The sequence below is a fragment of the Miniopterus natalensis genome, chromosome 14 (genome assembly GCF_054644295.1).
Source record: "Miniopterus natalensis isolate mMinNat1 chromosome 14, mMinNat1.hap1, whole genome shotgun sequence".
NCBI lineage: Eukaryota > Metazoa > Chordata > Mammalia > Chiroptera > Miniopteridae > Miniopterus > Miniopterus natalensis.
This window is the reverse complement of record NC_142094.1, coordinates 37,190,524-37,209,819: the sequence shown is the minus strand read 5'-3', so window position 1 is coordinate 37,209,819 and position 19,296 is coordinate 37,190,524. Positions and strand designations below refer to the sequence as shown.

General features: G+C 39.8%; 2 protein-coding genes across 2 annotated transcripts in view; one reads left to right on the top strand and one right to left on the bottom strand.

Annotated features, from left to right (window-relative positions):
* BTAF1 (B-TFIID TATA-box binding protein associated factor 1) overlaps positions 1-8,684 on the bottom strand; it is an 83,415-nt gene extending 74,731 nt beyond the window's left edge. The window contains exon 1 of the mRNA XM_016220768.2: positions 8,447-8,684. Within this exon, the coding sequence (XP_016076254.1) occupies positions 8,447-8,460 (14 nt within the window). The 5' untranslated portion in view covers positions 8,461-8,684. The remainder of the gene's footprint in view (positions 1-8,446) is intronic.
* An 8,578-nt stretch (positions 8,685-17,262) lies between these two features.
* Positions 17,263-18,027, top strand: FGFBP3 (fibroblast growth factor binding protein 3). Its single transcript, XM_087824443.1, has one exon. The coding sequence runs from the start codon at positions 17,263-17,265 to the stop codon at positions 18,025-18,027; it is 765 nt and encodes a 254-aa protein (XP_087680569.1).
* Positions 18,028-19,296: the final 1,269 nt, after the last annotated feature.

Below are 19,296 nucleotides of genomic sequence, written 5' to 3'. Positions count from 1 at the left end.
TTCCCTACTCTTAACATTTTTAATATGAACATTCTCCCAGATTCAATCCTTGGCTGCTCATCTCTTACCAGTTTCTCCCCTAAGAAACTGTTACAACACAGTACAAATAATCCCTAAATCTGGCCCATCTGGAAGTCTAGTGCCATACTTTCAACTGCTTGGTGAGCATAACCCCATACTAATGTGATCTTATTTGCCAGATTTGCTTCCTAAAGCACCCTTTGATCAAATTACTACCTTACTCTAAACTTTTTAATGGCTCACCCTTACCGATCAGATAGCAATCAAAAACAAAATAGTATCTCCCAAACATGGAACTTTTTGGTGTTCATAACTTTGTCTATATTGTTTCCATCACTTGGAATATTTTTTCTTGGTTCAATTCTTCAGCTAGCTCCCATCCATCAAGATTTAAAGTCCTTTACCCTCTTAAAACCATCTCAAACTACTAAACCATACAGATCACTTCCTCTTCTGAAATCCACATGAATTCTCATCTTAAATGGCGATTCTGGTATTTATTATTCTTTGTTTTGTGGCATCTCTTACACTGAGTTGTCACATGATGTCTTATGCTCATTAGATTTCACCTCCTTCAATGATTCTTTTTGCCCCCACAACACTCTGCACAGTGTCTTTGCACAGTGTTTAAATATAGTTGAGTAGTTGGTGTTTACTACAATTAAAATTATAAAGAAAAGTTCAGATTTCTTGGGGACAAATTTAAGCAAAAAAAAGAGAGTGTGCTATATTAAAATTTTTTTGCTTCCTTCGAGAAACATCCTAATTTACAACAGATGTATTACATAAAAACAAGTTATAAAAATAACAGAACTGGGGGTAAGGTAATGTTTCAGATAGTGAAAAGATCAGCAGAGCAGTACTTCAGCATTCTGAACATCAAGACAGTTACGTCTGTTCCAAACAGGAAGTTGAAAGAGATCGTGAAGTAGGTACTGTATTCCTTCATTAATTTCCATCCTTCCTAAACTTTCCTTTGGTCCCCTGCTACCTAGCTTCATTAGGACCACATGCCTGTCCGAAGACCAACTCCTCTCTAACCTAATGCTGATCTGTCTCAGCCACACAGTTACTCTTGCCTCTCCTTTCTGCAAAGCCTTTTATCCCAATGCCATGTCATGTCACCTGTGCTCCTCCACTAGCCAACTACCCTAAGGGTAGCAGATCAGCTCACTCTCTCATCTGGTTCCAGGCCTGTTTATCCTCACATCTTCCACCTTGGTGGTAACCAAACATGCCTCTCTGAATAGAGGAATGGAGACATAAGTTGCTTCCTTGGGTCTTCTTGACTCAAAGCCCCTTTCGGAGTTCTCCATTCCTCTCTCCAGGACAACAGATTAGACACCACATAAAAGGCAGAACAAAGAAAGCACAGACCAGGATCTGACAAGAGGGCAGTCTGACCTGTTACCCCAGGTAGACAGCTAAAAGGCAAGCAGGGTAAGCATCAGGCACAGGCCACAATGAAAAAGGCTGGTATAGTGAACTGGTGTGAGAGGGGCAAGGGCTTGAGACAGGGTCAGTATTATGTTGGAGGGCAGACAAGGCCCTTGGTGAGGGAGAGGTCCTGAAGGAAGCTAGGTGGTCAGAAGAAAAAGGAAGTTAAAAGGGCTGATTGAGGGAACACAGTACTTACCACAATACTTCTTTCAGTTAAACCTTCTCTTGCAGAACAGCTAAGTAGAAAAAAATGTCATTCTTCATTCTCTGAAGATAGACAGATGGAGAAGAAAGAGGTAACAGGTATCAACTAAATGAAAGGTACCAAAGACTATAGAACAGTAACATAAGGTAATTATATCTGACAATATCCACTACTTAAGAATCTACTGATGATAAGAAATCTGGTCCATTTTCAATTTGGATTTTAATTAAGAAAGATAACCACACAACACATGATTAATGTTTTGTTTACCAACTTATGATTTTAGGCAACTGCTCTAAAGACTGCCTAGAAAAAGGAAAGAGTACAGGAAGTTTGTAGAGGTTATACTGGCAACTGCAATCTAACCCCTCTTCTCTTCAGCTCTTTGCATTATGATACTTCATAAAGACATAAAAAGAAATTCAAAGAAATCATATAGGGGTGGGCTAAAGTAGGTTTACAGTTATAATACAAATAAATAATACAATTAATTAATAATAATACAAGAATAAACTCTGTGTTTTGCGTACTCATAACTGTAAACCACTTTTGTCTACCACTATGCCCTGGATTACTACTTCATCATTAATAAACATGTATATGTTGCATTTGCACTCCTAAGAAATTTGAGGATGAAAGAAAAAAGGTACAAAACATAACATCCTCAATATACTTCTAATCTCAATATTCTCAGAATAAATTTAATCTCTGAAAAACTGAAAAGTCAACTGACAGAATACCTCATAAGAATGGCTTTGTAACCTTAACTAAAAGAGAATGATCAGTCAAGTCTATCCATTTTATTATGTATTTTTTACATTTAGCAAAAGCATATTAAAATTTAAAACAGAAACTATTTAAATTTTTACTGCTCTTTATTATATAGGGAGTAAGGTAAGAAAATAAATATCTGATATGAACACTGTCCTAAGTCCCACATATTATCATTAAGCAAGAGAGTTATAGTCAAAAGAAAAAAAAATTCCAAGAAATTCTCTAGAGAGGTGTTTTAAAATGCAAATCTTCTAGTCCATACTGCAAGTAATTTGAAACTATGTTAATGTTATGTTTTTTAAACAAGAAAGTAGATTAATTTAAGATACCACATAGGGTGAATATGATGATGTGAAACCACACCAAAGCCAGGGGCATGGCCAGGTGCATGCTAGATAAACTGTATTTCCCCCACTAGAATATAATAAACTCCATGGGAATGGGGACTCCATTTTTGTTCTCTGCTGTATCTCCACCATCTAGAACATAGAAATAATTCTGTAAATATTTGTTAAATAAATGCTAAGTAAAGAAATAAATAAATACAACCGCCCTGGCCAGTGTGGTTCAGTTGGTTTAGTGTTCTCCCACGCACAGAGAGGTCCCCCATTGGATTCCTGGTCAGGGCACACACCCGGGGTTTTGGGCTTGATTCTGGGTAGGAGGTGTGTAGAAGGCAGTCAATTGATGTTTCGCTCTCATATCGATGTTTCTCTCTCCCCCTCTCCCTACCTCTCTCTAAAAATCAATAACAATATTTAAAAACAAAAAACAAGTTGTGTTATCTTCTTCAGGACATTTTCACTAATCTCTGTCCCTATCTAACAACCTACTGCCCTATGCATGACTTAATCTTAAAGATAAAATATAGGTTCCTTAGCAGAAATATTTGTGGTTTTAAAACTTCATATAAAATTATACACTTTATTTTTTTATTTTTTTAAACATATCTTTATTGATTTCAGAGAGAGGAAAGGAAGGGGGAGAGAGATAGAAACAATGATGAGAGAGTCATTGATTGGCTGCCTAGCCCGCAACCCAGGCATGTGCCCTGACTGGGAATCAAACCACGATCTCCTGATCCTAGGTTGATGCTCAACTGCTGAGCCACGCCCGGCAGGGCAAAAAATTATACACTTTGAAGTGTTAAATTTTATGTTCCCCCTTGGATACCAAAATCTGCGGATGCTCAAGTCCCTTATATAAAATGGCAAAGTATTTGCATATAACCTACGTACATCCTCCCATGTACAGCAGGTCCTCGAATAACATCATTTTAAGGTTATTTTATTATAATGTTGATGAGAAGATGAGATGCCATAGGAACTTAGCTCTTATTTATATCAGTTAGCATATGGTAAAATGGTTTCATTATACGTTGTTTCTCTTAAGGACCTATCAACAATGCTAAGTACTTACTGTACTTTAAATCATCTCTAGGTTACTTATAGTACCAAATACAATGCAAATACTATGTAAATAGTTGTTATACTGTATTGTTTAGGGAATGACAAGTCTGCACATGTTCAGTACAGATGCAACCACTGTAGGCCTAACTACATAGTACACATCAATAATAATAATGTAACTTCTTTCCCCCAAATATTTTTGACCCAGATCCACCTTTGATTCAATCCACAGACACAGAACCTGCAGATACAGAGCACCCACTGGATGTAATTTTTAATAGTCACTTCTGTCAATCCTATAATGAGTTGACATTAGCAGTAAAGGAGGAATAGGCCTAGCAAACACAAGAAATATATGCTGCCTTATAGATAATTAAGGTGGTTTTAGCATTTTCTCTGTCATTAGCAAGGATCCACTGGAACTTCCCCCACATCAAGAAACTTCCTTTTATTTGGCAGAACAGACTTGTTGAAACAATGTTGTTCCTAAGTATCAGCAGTGCAGACAGAGACTTAACAAAACTAAGCAAAGTTCTGTTCATATGTAGCAATTTGTTTCTTCCATAACGGGTATGTTCCAATTTTTCCCTGAAACCTTTCTAAACACTCCATAATTTTCAAATGCAAAGATATATGTCACAGATGTAAGGTGTGGCTTCTAATATAGTCAAATCCTAATTACTGGCTAGACATTTTAGACATGAACTTTTCTAGCTTAGATCACTGAGGAAAAATTCTCTAAATTATATTTAAAATTTTTTTCTATGATCAAGGAAAAACTGTTCATATTATCTAGTCAGTGTAAAACAACATTCAACTGATTCAATTGTGGCATAAACAGGCAAAGGTATCAAAAACCTTTTTTAAAAATCTGTATTAAGACATCAAACTCAACAATGTTACAGATTCACCAACTTCTTAATAAGCATAATACCCCTTAACAATTCTTCTAAGGCTGCCTTTATTGTTGGTGGCCCAATCCCAACTAGGTAGGTAACAGGTGATACTGAGAGAAAGTCTCACAAAGCAAAACAGCAGTATTCAAAGATTTAACAATTGTAATATCAATTGTTTGCAAGCACAATGAAAGCAGTAATATATACTAATTTATTTTTTTGCTGAGGCTAGTTTCGTAGGAGCAAGTCAAGTAGTGAGTTTAGCTGATTTTCCAGCATTCACATTTAAAGGGCAACATTGTTCTGTACTCCTACATTTGTATACTCTTTTATTAAGGGTCTAAAGGAATTATACATTTTTCAGTAATATTTCACTGCATTTTATGGAGAACTTCAAATGCTATAATCGTGTATGTGCTGCTGAAGCAAGCACAAAAATGCTATAATTGTAATTGCAGTTTTAGAGGGTCGCAAAGTTTGTGGAGGGTTTTATTTGTTTTTGCAAGATTTAACTCACCCACACATCAAGAGTTGACAGTGCACTTCATAATTTGTCACATTCTTACAATTCAAAGTATAATAAAACTATAGGCCTTTATAAAACTGTAAGCAGGGTTTAAAAAATTTGATCATACAAAATGCAGTTACATTATAGCATTCTAAAATGCCACACTATCACAGAATTGTGCCAATTATAAACTTTTAAAAATAATTCTAATAATACTTATGTTTTTAAAATTATAAGCCTGGCCAATATTCAAAGCAATACTGAAACTTTTTCTTCTAGAGAAAAAAAAAAAATGTGGCTAAACTCAGAAGCACTCACCAGAAAACACTGAAAATATTCTACTATACATAAATTACGGTAAACTATGACAGGTATTAAAACAAGAAACAAAATCACTTGTTAAATATATATATATATATATATATATGTTGAGCACATACTAGAAGCCAGGCACTCTGGATAGAAAGATCGGACCTACTCCGTTCTCCCACAGAGTTCATGTTAATTCAAGCAGGGAAGAGGACAATGAAACAATCAATTACAAAGTATGGTAAATATTATGATTGACAGAAGAACACATTGGTGCAAATAGCTCAGATGAAGTAAAGCCAGAGAAGGCTTCCTGAACAAACTGGTATAGGCTTAGACCCAGAATATAAAGTTGGAATTAGCCAGACTTAGGGGCAGGACACAGAAAGAAATGTTCCAGAGATAAAGATTAGGAGGTGAGAACACAAATTGAAAAAGGAGGGAGAGAGAGAGAGAAAGAGAACTTGACACAAGTTGAAGCTAAAAAGGTGAAGCAGGAACCAAATCACGAAGGATCTGGTAGGATATGTTTGTTAACAAATTTGGACTTTGTCCTATGTCATTAGAAAACTATTGAGTTTTAAGCAGAAAAATTACCACATAAAATAATATTAGCAAATAATATGGCTGAAGTGAAGAATAAATTAGAGATGCCATGGGAGGCAAGAAGATCAAATGGTTGCTGTTGCAGGTGTCTCGGATTAGAGGTGGTGGTATGAAGCAGAATTGTGGTAACTGGTATGGAAAGAAAACCAACTGACCAGAAAAAGACTAGAAAGGTAGAACTGTTGAGAATGGGTTTGGTGACCTGCTAGATGGGGGGAAAAGAGAGAGGAAGAAGTCAATGATTATTCCCAGCTTTCTGAACCTGGCAACTGAGGGAATGTTGGTACCAACTTACTGTTCCTTTCTGTTGGAAATATTTACAAGGTCCTAAAAATATTACACAATCTCATTTCAGTTATGTGCACTGATATAAACAGAGCAAAAAATATTTCAGATTTAATTCTGGCAAATATGCTTTTTATCTCTTGAATTATCTTCCACCAACCCTGCATAAAGTATTAAAATGAGTCTGTATTCTACAAGCATACACTAACAGGAAAAAGAAGATATTTGGTTAGTAAAGAAACTTGCTTAGTGCATGGAGAAGGCCAGCTTGAAATTCAAGTTTGCTATTTAGAGTGAATCCGCAAATGAAAAAGGCAAGAACTGACAGTATCCCAAAAACACAAGAGTCTCAAATGTGTTTTCTTTGAACCTATTACTAAAATAAGCACAGCAGTAGCTCTTTCATAAAACCATGACAGGCTTTTTAAAAAGTAGAATTTAATAGAATTTTGGCAAGGTGAATAAGAAAGAATGGGGGGGGGGAGCACTACCCTTTGAAATCCAACATCAAGAAGAAAAGGGAGTACCTTTCGAAACCCATCTATTCATTCAGAAATTTAGGTGCCCTAAACTTCTGTAAATAGATTAGCATTGGACAAGCAGATTAGGCTCTTCTTAAACACTGTCATTTTGTCTGTATAAAACTATATCCAATACTGCGAAAATACACTTAGCTCTAAGACAGGAATTTCAAGAACAACTCATTCCCTTAAACACTGTATCACTTGGAAAACAAATCTCACATTAAGTTTATGTGTCAATATATTTATAATGTACATATTTACGTACTTATACGGAAGGTAACAAATTAGAAGACAGAACTTTCTCTATTTGCAAAAAATGAAAATACCACTTGCATTCTCTCAAGGCAGTTTATATATCACAAAATAAGAACATCCTCACATTGAATGGGTTCAATTAATCTATGAAATAAAAATTGAATGTTCCATACTAGGTACCTAGCAACCCCCTTCACCCAACTCCCATGGGCTTCTCCGACACACTATTTCATCAGTTATCCAGGGAGTCTGTGAGAGATAGGTGATCCTTTCTCTTGCAAAACAGATAAAGCTTGAGCACATACTGTGTTCAAGGAATGTGTTCAATTAATTATGAAAAAAAGAATAAAAACTATTCGTTTTCTGAACTATCATTTTTCCTTCAGTCTATGTGGCAGAAGGACCTAATTCTCATGAACACTTACCTCATGAACTCGAATGAACTTGCTAAATCCTTCTGGTTGCTATCACAGGAACTGTCCCACTAAAATCAAACCTGTGACAAAAAGTTTTCCCACCATTCTATCATATTGCAGGAAAGGTATGCAAATATGTTGGTTTTCCTACACGTTCCTATTGATAGGCAACAAATATTTTTAAGTAATTTAAGATTTGTGATCTTTCACGCTTTAGTTAAGGGAAATGGTACTAATATGGTAATTTGCCGAAGATTACAATGCTGACGACTGCTACACAAAAGGAAAACTCTACTGTAATGTTTAAAAAAAAAAAAAAAAAAAGTCCTCAGGAAAAAACATATCCCTGAAGCCGTAACTATAAAATATTAACGTAATTAGAGGATCACTTAGTTAATAGTACTCTAATCACCCCGACTTAGAGCCCCACTACCAAGTTTTCCCGTGAAATGGAGGTTAGGGAACAGCCTTAGAATACTAAGATAAAAGGCTCTCTCAGAACTGAAAGAGAGAAGAGAAACCAGACAAGAGAAACACGGCGAGGAAAGAGAAAAACTAGCTCTATCATGGCAGTAAGTCAATTCCACACACGGAAAAAAAGACATTTTTGAACCACTCACGAGGAGTACCCCGAGCCCAAACCCCCGCAGACTGCAGGGCGAACTCCGAAGTCTGTGGAAGAAGGCGCCCGAGCCCAGTGACAACGGGAACCGCTCCCTCCTAGGAGTGGGGTCACCGAGAGGAGACGGTGCCTCGCCGGGGCCAACTCCCCGCCGGCTCGTCAGGAGCGAGACCCACCTGGAGACCGCCATGGCCCGGCGCCGGCGGTTCGAGGTTCCCCGGGAGCTAGGCGCCTCGCCGCTGAGGCGCTAGTTTCCAGAGAGCAGAGCGGCGCAGGCCCAGGCCGCGGAGCGGAGAGAAGCGGCCGGTGCGGCACGGGGCGTCCCGGCGCGGGCTCTCGGGCATCTGCCCTGCCGCCTCCCGAAGCTCGTCCCCGCCGCCGCCGCTCGGGAGCAGGGGTCTGACACAGCGGAGGCGGCAGTCCTCCGACCCGCACGACTTCAAACCCGGTGCCCCCAGCCCCGCTCTTTGCTGACGCAGGCGTCTGCACGCTGAACTGAGCGTCAGCGCGCCGGAAGTGACGTCAGCTCCCCGCGAGGGGCGCCGCTTCACCGAGGAGGGCGAGGAAGGAGTATAAGCAGTTTTGCTGTGGCTGCGCGCGCTTAAGAAAGGAAAAAAAAAAAATTCTTTGTGCTCCTCTGAAGAGAGTCGTCAGTTTTAAAACGAAGCGGGAGTAATGAATATGGGACCCCTTATTTTCTAGAGAAGGAAAAAAAGGCAACTTAGCCAAAGTTCCGGAAGTTCAAAAACTTAGTTTCTCATCCCTTACCGCCCCATCCGCGCCCCACCGGGCTGCTTCCAGAGAAAGCAATTAGGAGGGACCTTAGGACGCGCTAGGCCAGGTGGTGCTGCCAGTGGGAGGGGAAAAATTAAGGAAGATCAGCAGTCGCACTTAGGACACGGTTCGCATGTTTGCCGTAGTTGCCAGGAGTTCTGCATAGGTATTCGTGGGAAGGTCTTTTGGCAACCATTTTGCCAGGTTTGGTTTCTTGATTGTTTATGTTGTTGGTACGATCGTTTTCTCAACCAGAGGTGAAAACTCCCAGGCTTTTTGGGGGGGAAAGGGGCAGATTTATCTGGCTATTCTGTCGCTTAATTCATTAGGCTTTTAAACTGGATCCTGTTACCTAGTTCAGGCCCTTATCACCATAAACTTGATTTTTATGAAAGTAGTCAAATATTTCTCCATTTTCTTCAGTCGAGCTCCTCTTATAGGCCACTAACAGATTAATCTTCAAAAAAACACTGCTTTAATAGATTCAATGACATGGAAGCATAGTTGAGACTGACGAAATGTCAGGGAAGGGGGAGAGGGGGTGGAGGGGAAGAGAGTAACCAAAGAATTTATATGCATATATGCACAACCCAAGGACACGGACAATGGTGGGGAGAGGGACTGGGGAGGGGGAAGGAAGGGGGAGAGGGTCATTGGGGAGAAAAAGGGACATCTGTAATACTTTAAACAAAAATAAAAATTATAAAAAACAAAACACTGCTTTTATTATGTCACTCGTCTGTTTGTAAAACCTGTACATTGGCTTCTCATTACCTGACGAGGCTATGTCTCAACCCCAGAGTCTGTTTTTCATCTATAAAATGAGGCTAATGAGAAGTACTATAGAAGGTCATGGAAGTAAAATGAGGTCATGTATCTAGAAGAGCCTACAAGAGCTTTGTAAACAATAAAGTAGAATATAAATGTAAGGGGAAAGAAACTAACCAGTACCTGCTACAGGGTAGGCATTTGGTATGCATTATCTCATATATAATTCACTGGCTAGCCCTGTAAAGTAAGTTTTAATCTTCACTTTATAGGTGAGAAAACTAGGCTCAGAACGTTTTAGTAATTTGCTCAAGACCCAAGCTAGTAATAGTTACTGTTTATTCATTCATCAAATATTTATTTGACACCTATTCTGTATCAGACACTCTGGTAGGCATTGTTTAGATTATTAGATAAAATCTGATGAAGCTGATGTTCAAATATCTTCACATTTCAGTCTCCTCCCACTTGCATTCTCAAATTTATCTCCCGCCTCTGAAACTAACCAGCAGGTACTATTTACTGATTGGGTACTACATTCATTTATTCAGCCAAAATTAAGTATGTGCCACCTTGCTAAACTCTGTAATAGAGATTGGGGCTTCAAAAGAAACCAGATCAGTCAAGGTGCCCACCCTGGTTCAACTTAAATTCTAAAGGAAGGAAAAAGACAAAACAGATAAACAAAATATCATGTTTACATGTTATGTCAGAATGATGAGACAGAGAGGGTGGTTAGAGGCTCTAGACTGGGTAATTAGGGAAAAATCAAGGAGTCACTTAAGCTGAGGCCCAAATGGCAAAAAGGAGCCAGCTGTGTGAAGACCTGGGGAGCCTTCCAGGTGGAGGATGCGCGGAGTGTAAAAGCCTAAAAGAAGTCTGCGGTGTTGGGAGACCAGCTGGGAGACGCAGAAAGGGGCCACTGTAAGGAATTGGGATTCTACTCTAAATGCAGTAAAAAGTTATAGGAGGGTTTTAATCATGCAAGTAAAATGATCTGATATACATTTTAAAAATCTTACTCTAATATCCAAGAGGTAATTAGATATATAGTTCTTTTTTTTTTTTTTTAATATACCTTTATTGATTTCAGAGAAAGGAAAGGAGAGGGAGAGAGAGAGATAGAAACATCAATGATGAGTCATTGATCGAGCCCACAACTTGGGCATGTGCCCTGACTGGGAATCAAACCCCAATCGCCTGGATCCCAGGTCGATGCTCAACCGCTGAGCCACGCCCAGCCGGGCTAGATATATAGTTCTAAAGGACAATTAGAAGAGAGGAAAGGGCTTGTAAGGGATAGTGTAATAACCAAATATATTGGTGTCAGAATTGTTTTTAAGTCATTCCTGACCACACTTAACAGCTGTGAGTCCAGAAGAGTTGTATAACCTTTCTAAGCTTCAGTTTCTCCATCTGAGTAGTAAGAATAATAGTACCTCATAGCGCACATTGTAATGAGGATTAACTGAGATAATGAATATACTGCATTTAACCAAGTGACTGGCACAATAAACACTAAATATATTATTAATTACATTGATTATTCTTTTTGTTAACTATGTGACCTTGAGCAAGTGATTTAACTTCTATATCTCAATTTCAATTTCCTCAGCTGTGAAATGGGTATAATAATAGTACTGGTCCACAACCCTTACCTGAAACCCCTGCCAGATGGTTTTCTAAATTTAGAATTCTTTCCATTTTGAGAAGTTATACAATGTACATGCCTTGTTTATGTCACATCCCAACAGCTTCTATGGCAGCACCTTATAATCAAATACACTTGTAGTTCTGCAGTAAAATGTATTAATAGCCATACTACGAGGAATAAATAAAAGGCTGTAAAGAGCTATATACCAGTTCAGGTGAGGTTATTCTGCCAAATGAATTTTTTTAAAGTATGGTTTTCAGGCCTTTTTCAATTTCAGAATTGTAAGTAATGAATCATGCACTTTTTCTTTTAAGGTACATGTGAAGTTGTAAGGATTAAATGAGTTTATACTGATACACTTAAAAATGCTAAATATTAAATAAATATTAGCTTTTTTTTTTTTTACCACCAGAAAGGTGGCTTCAAAAACCAATGACAAAAGCCCTGGCTGGGTGGCTCAGTTGGCTGGAGCATTGTCCCATACACTGGGAGGTTTCAGGTTCATTTCCCAGTCCAGGCCTAGGTAGTGGGTTCAATACTCAGTTGGGGCGTGTATGGGAGGCAACTGAACAATGTCTGTCTCTCTCTCTCTCTCTCTCTTTCTCTCTCTCTAAAAATCAATAAAAACATATCCTCGGGTGAGGATTAAAAAAATAGCAAAAGAAAGAACTATTGAACAAAGAAAGTTGGACACTTGGCTCTCCAGATAGAGGGGAAAATCAAATTCTTCATACCATATTCCAAAAATAAATCTCAGATGGATTAAATATCTAAAAATAAAAAAATAGAACTATTAGGAGACTATACTGAAGAATATTTTAACCTTGGGTAGGAAAGAATTGAATACACAAGAAAATATTTACCATTGAGGAAAAAATAGACAACCTTGAACCAACTGAACTATAAAACTTGTATGTTGCAAAAGGAAAACAGTCAAGGGAAGGTGGAGGAAGACTGGTTTCCATGAGTCTAAGTGCAGGGGAGAACTTTCCCAGAAGCTGACAGCAAACTTCACGGAGTGTGCAGAATTGGGTCACACACAGATAACTAAACCAACCATTGGAAATGGGGATGGAATTATCCTTAGACCAACCAGGAGAAGAGAATGGCTTCAGCTTCCCTGAGATAAGCTCGACTGGGAGGGTTGGAAAGAAGGTTGCTTCACCTCCAGGCATCATACATCCAGGAAAAAGAAGAAAAGGAAGGAGTAAAAGGCAATGTTTGTCTCAGGAAAGTAAAAATCTTCCCACTCATTCTTAGCAGACAATATCTCATTGGCCAGAACAGTGTCCTGTAGCCACTACAAGTGCAGGAAATTCTGGGAAGACGGGAATGACGCGATACCTCCACTAACTTTATCCTTTTGTAATATGCTCAAAAAAACTTTGATATGAATATAAAAGTATAAATTATCCCGTTAAATTATTTAGACTTTTACATCAAAATTATTAGCTCTTCAGATATATCGTTTGTCTATGCTAAACACAAATTTTAGATAAACAGAAATTTTTTAAATAAAAAATTAATTTTAAAAAGTCTATATACTAAATCTTATGTATAAAATCCCAAATGAGATTTGATATTCATATGGATACAAACTCTGCCTGTCTGTAGTCAAATGAGAGCAGGGCGATAGAGAAAGAAGGAGAAAAAGGAGAAGCAACCTAATACCCTAACCACACGTCCATACCCAGGCCTATGGCTGAGATAAACATATGGAGGAAAACATGCACATTCAGATTGAGGATCTTGAAACTGAATTTTTAAAAGTCTACTTAGGCCTATACACTTCTTGAAAAGTTTTTGGGTATCCTCAGGGGTATATATACTCCAGCTTAAAGACCACTGCTCTAGGGAAAACTCTTGTACATAAGATCTCTACAAGAATGTTCACTGCAGCACTGTTTATCACCTGGAAAACCTGGAAATGACCTAAATGTCCATCATGAGAATGACGGAGAAATTAAATGTTATATAGCATATGATGGGATACCAACAGTAGTAGTTAAATTAAATTAACTAGATCTACATATGCCAATATGGATGAAGCTCAAAACCATAAGTTGAGTAAAATAAGCAAGATATAGAACAATATTTACAATAGCATACAATTTCTATGAATTCAAAAAAAATATTTACAAAGCAATACTATTTGTATTTTTGAATTATGAGTTATATTCAACATACAGAAAAACATAGAGAATAAAACCCATGCATGTACTCATCCCCCAGGTTTAACAAATGTTAGTATTTTACCATATTTGTTTCAGATAAATTCTTTTTTGTTGTTAATCCTCACCCAAGGATATTTTTTCCATTGATTTTTTTAGAGAGAATGGAAGGGAGGGGAAGAGAAACATTGATGTGAGAGAGAAATATCGATTGGTTGCCTCCCACACACAGCCAAGGGATCCAGCCTGCAACCGAAGTACAGGCCCTTGACTGGAACTGAACCCGAGACCCATCAGTCCTCAGGCCAAAGCTCTAACCACTGAGAAAAACAGCTGGGCCAGATAAATTCTTAAGAAACTGAATGTGTAATTGGGGTCTTTTAGTCCTCTCTAATCCCATTCTCCTCCCTACCGTCCCACAAATAACTGTTATTATGAAGTTTGTGTGTTTACATCTTGTCCATGTTACCATTTTGCCACATATATGTGTATCCATATCCAGAATATATAAGGAACTCCTACAACTCAACAACAGCAAAACAACCTGATTTAAAAATGAGCAAAGGACTTAAATACACATTTCTACAAAGAAGATATACAAATGGCCAATAAGCACACGTAAAGACGCTCAACAGCACTAATCATTAGAGAAATGCAAATCAAAACCACAATGATACCACTTCACACCCATTAGGATGAATATTATAAAACAAAAATAAGCAATTAAACAAACAGTAAATAGCAAGTATTGGTAAGGATGTGGAGAAATTGGAACCCTTGTGCACTGTTGGGAATGTAAAAAGGTTCAGCCACTCTGGGAAACCAGTATGTAGGTTCCTCAAAAAGTCAGAAACAAAATTACCACATGATCCAGTAATTCCACTTCTGGGTATATACCCAAAATAATTGAAAGCAAGAACTCAAACAGATATTTATACACCCATGTCCATAGCAGCATTATTCACAGTAGCAAATATTCAGAAGCAACCCAAAAGCCCATTGACAAGTAAATGGATAAACAAAATGTGTACATACACACAATGGAATATTATTGTTTTAAAAATAAGGAAATTCCGACACATACTACAACATGGATGAACCCTGAGGACATTATGTTAAGTGAAACAAACCAGTCACAAAAAGACAAATACTGGCCTGGCCGGTGTTGCTCAGTGGTTGAGCATCGACCCATGAAACTCAAGGTCAGGGTTCAATTCCCAGTCAGGGCACACGCCATGCCCCCAGTGGAGCTGGATCCCTAGTAGGGGGCATGCAGGAGGCAGCTGATCAATGACTCTCTATCATCATTGATGTTTCTGTCTCTCTCTCTCCCTCTCCCTTTCTCTCTCTGAAAGCAATAAAAACATATTCAAAAAAAGACAAATACTGTATGATTCCACTTATATGAAACACTGAGGGTAGTCAAATTCATAGAGACAGAAAGTAGAATGATGGTTGCCAGGAGGTAGAGGAAGGGAAGGAATGTGTTATTGTTTAACAAGCATAATTTCAGTTTTGGAAGATAAAAAGCATTCTGGAGATGGATGATGGTGATGGTTGCACAACAGTCTGCATGTACTTCCTGCCACTGAACTGTACACCTAAAAATGGTTAAATGGTTGTTATGTATATTTTACCAGAATTTGTAAAAAGTAACCCCTGGTAAGAAGTTACCCCTTCTGACATGGTATACCACATCTGTGTGGCCTTACTTATTCCTCTGGGAACAATGTTTCTGACAGAGCATGGTCTCTGGAATGTATAATTATGACTCTTGAGATGATAAACTTTTCTACTGTAATTAGCGCAGAATGTCACAAGATGTCACTCTTTAGCTGAGAAACGATTCCAATTTGGTTCAGCAGCTGATAGCAGTAAGTAATGCCAGAGCAACTAACAAAAGCCTGTAACTACTCCTCAGTGCTTTCCTCATACAAACACCGTTCTCTGAGAAAGAGGTTTTCGTCTTCCAAGTATATTAAGAAGCTACTCTTGTTTACGAAACTTATGTGAATATTTTTTAACTTCATTGGTACTAATTGCTTTTCATTATTAATCAAATTGGTGTAATTAAAACACAACTAACTTTGAAATTGGTTGTAGTAATACAAAGCTGAAATGTAATAATTGTTGATCAATGAAAGCCAGGTGGCTTTATCACTCAACGATGTAGGACCTTCAGTAAGTCATCTCATCTCTCTGGTATCACCAGAGTTGCAAAAACTTCCTTTCTTAGGTCAATATATGCTATTGTATATTTAACATATGCTAATACATATTCAAGTACATTCCTCTAATTCAAAATATTTTGGTTTTTATAGTAGTAATCAAATTATAACTATTCAAGTGGAACTACCAATGAGAGTTCAGTAATAGAAAATACAGTCTACAAGAAGACATTAGGATTTCTTGACATCTTGGAGAAGTATTTTAGGAAAATACATGTGTAAAACAATTACAGTAAAAAGCATAAACTCTTGAAATTTAAGAAAAATCACATTTATTAAAGAGATCATTTTTTTTAAATGATGGAATATCTTGATGTATATTTTAGCTTTGCTTAAATATAAAAATTTCAAGATTTAAGAACATGTCCATTTTTAAAGATTATAGCATTTGAATTGGTAATATTACTTTGCAACTGTAACCCAAATAAATTATTTTTTTTAAAGCTTCAATTTTGGTAAGAAGTTTATAATTGACTTATAATACCTAAAAATAATCGAAAGTCTAAATGTCTACCCCTGGGGGAACTGCTGGACTCTATTGTACATTAATAAACTAGAACATATTTTATTAGTAGTAACAATTATTAGGATTAAATTATTGAGATAAGAAAGACTATTAGAAATGAGTGAAAATGAAGAGCTCAGAATGATATAAAAAAAGAGTGTAAGTTGTGCCTGGTTTAGAATATTGTCTTGTTTAAGATCTTTCAATTTAACTTTTATGTCCAAATGATTAAATATGTAAAAGGAAAGAATTACTTGTTGAAATTCGCATGATTATTTTAAACATTGGAAGCTAAATACAAGATTTCTGTTTCATGTTACAGTGCCACTTCTACCGTGGGGGGGGGGGATTCTCCCAGTGTGAAAGAAGTCTGGGAGGGGCACAGTGGGAGAGGCCCCGTCTGTCCCATTGACAACACGGTCACTCCTTGGGAACTGGCTAAAACAGACTGATCTCTCCTGCAGTCATTCCCTGTACCCTAGGAAGGCTCCGCCACCTCTGCCAGAACTCGGTGAGCTTCTGAGGAATACTCTGAAATGATCTGGGGGATAGTTTATTGGGTGTGGACGTGGGAGGGGACGGAGGTGGTAATGGTCAGGCATTGCTTTGCTTTCTTGTTTGCACGGGGTTTAAATTTTTATTTTAAAACGATGATTTAGACAGTAAATCATTTTCTCCCAGGAGAACTTTTCAGTGGGGCTGCTGCTCCCTGGAAACCAGCGCCCAGGAAGTCTGGGGAGAGGGATTCGCCGGTGCATGTGCCGGGGCCAAGGGCTAAGCCGGGTTCCGTAAGAAGCAGCCTCTGCCTCCGTCCCCGGGCCTGAAGGATGCAGCTGTCCCGACCCTGCCACCTCTGAAGCGCCCAGGGGTCCCGGAAGAGCCGACCTGAGCAATGAGTCCTCTGAAGCTGCGAGCGTCGCTCTGGCTGCTTCTGCCGCTGCTGCTGCCGGGCGGCTGCCTCCTCGCGGCCGCCCGGGGGGACCAGGGGGCGGCGGGCGGCGTGGCAGAGGCGGCCCGGGAGCCCGCGGGCGGCTCCACCGGCCGCTTCCTCAGCCCCGAGGGCCACGCGTGCAGCTGGCAGCTCCTGGCCCCCGCCCCGGGGCCGGCGGCGGGCGGCGAGCTGTGGCTGCGCTGCAAGGGCCCGGACGGGGAGCGCCGCCGCTGCGCCTACCGCGCGGAGCCCGCGCGCTGCGCCGCCGACGCCGCCCGCCGCGCGCGCTACTGGAAGCGAGTGCTCGGCCGGCTGCGCAGGAGGCGGCGGCCCTGCCGGGACCCCGCGCCGCTCCGAGCCCGCCTGTGCGCCGGCCAGAGGGGCCGCGGCGCCGAGCTGCGCCTCGTGGCCCACGCGGGCCCCCCCGGCCGCCCCACTGCCGCGGGCTTCCCCGGGGCCAGCGACCGGGGGCGGCCTCGGGAGCGCGCGGTCGGTCCCGCCGCGAGGGTCCCGCCTCCCCCGAGCGCGCGCCCCAAAGGAAAGCCCTCTGAGAAGAAGGCTGGAGGGGGCAAGAGGAAGGCGGTGTCGGACCCAGACCAGGAGCCACCCTGGGGGACAGGGCCCGACCCCGACGGGCTGGACGGGAACGCGAAGCTCACGGAGACCTACTGTGCTGAGAAGTGGCACTCCCTCTGCAACTTCTTCGTTAGTTTCTGGAATGGCTGAGGTTGCGGGCCCGGGAAGAGACTTGGGGGGGGGGGGGGGTCGAGGGAGAAGGTGCTCAGCTCGACGGGGAAGCGAAGGGCACCTTAGGCCAAGAGATACTGGATAGAGGGGGGAGGACCCAGGTTCTAGAATGGAAGTGGGGGTGGGGTGGGCTTGGGATCAGAGTGGAAGGGTTATGGAGAACCTCTGAGACAGCAGAGAAATTAAAAAATCTGAAGTCGCCATCCTCACTAAGACCAGAAGAAATGGTGGAAACAGAGGTAGGCATACCTTAAATGTGTAAAAACTGCAGACTGGGGAGAGAGACATGGGTACAGACAGAGGCTGAAAAGAATAGGGGAGCCGGAGGAGTGACTAAAGTGATGTGAATCTCATGCGGGAATCTGATAGAAATGTGTCCTGTTTAGCACAGGTATTAAAATGTCATCAGGAACAGTTGATAGCCTGAGCCAAGTTGAATTGCACAGTGTCTTCTCACCTAATCAGCCAACAGGATTACCAACTTGTTTTCTTTCTGAATTAGTATTAACTTGGGTGCTGCTTAGTATCATAGATGACCTCTACAGGGATAGAAGCCATTCATTGGTCAAAATAGACTCTAATGAATTATTTTAAAAGTGCTACTTTTAAACAGTGATTGATGCCTTATGTTCTGAAACTTTCCCATTAACCTTCAAAATTCAGAAGTGAATTGTAGTAGTTGAGTGTTCCAGTAGGTTTTAAAAAATTAATATTTTTATAGTTGACCATATTTTTAAAAAACAGCTAAAATGTAAGTATGTATCTCAGAGTCATTTGGACCGTTATGGAAGTTGTATTTCTGTTTCATGTAATTAATTATTAACATATTTCATTTAAAGTAAGATGTAACTAGAGACTTTGCACATGTTAGATGATCAATAAAAACCGTATGGATAGATTTAAAGAACTGACAGGGCAATGGAAATTCTGACTGCATTTGATATAGTTCTGAGTATATCTTGAAATTGCTAAATGCATCTTGAATTGCTGGCAAACCCTGGGCCCTAACATTGTTCTATTTGGCCTGCATGTGGCTGGTTCACTTTCATTTCCCCCCCCCCTTCTTCCCTCCCTCCCAAGTTAGATTTATTGTCAGCATTTAAAAATTAGATAATTTCATAGAAAAATCCAGATTTTTGAATTGTCTTGAAAAATCAGATCTAGCAACATCGGACCCATCTTCCTGCATGGCAACAATTGGCTGACACTGAATGTTGGCTGCCCCTTTAGATAAGGCATGTTTTCTGG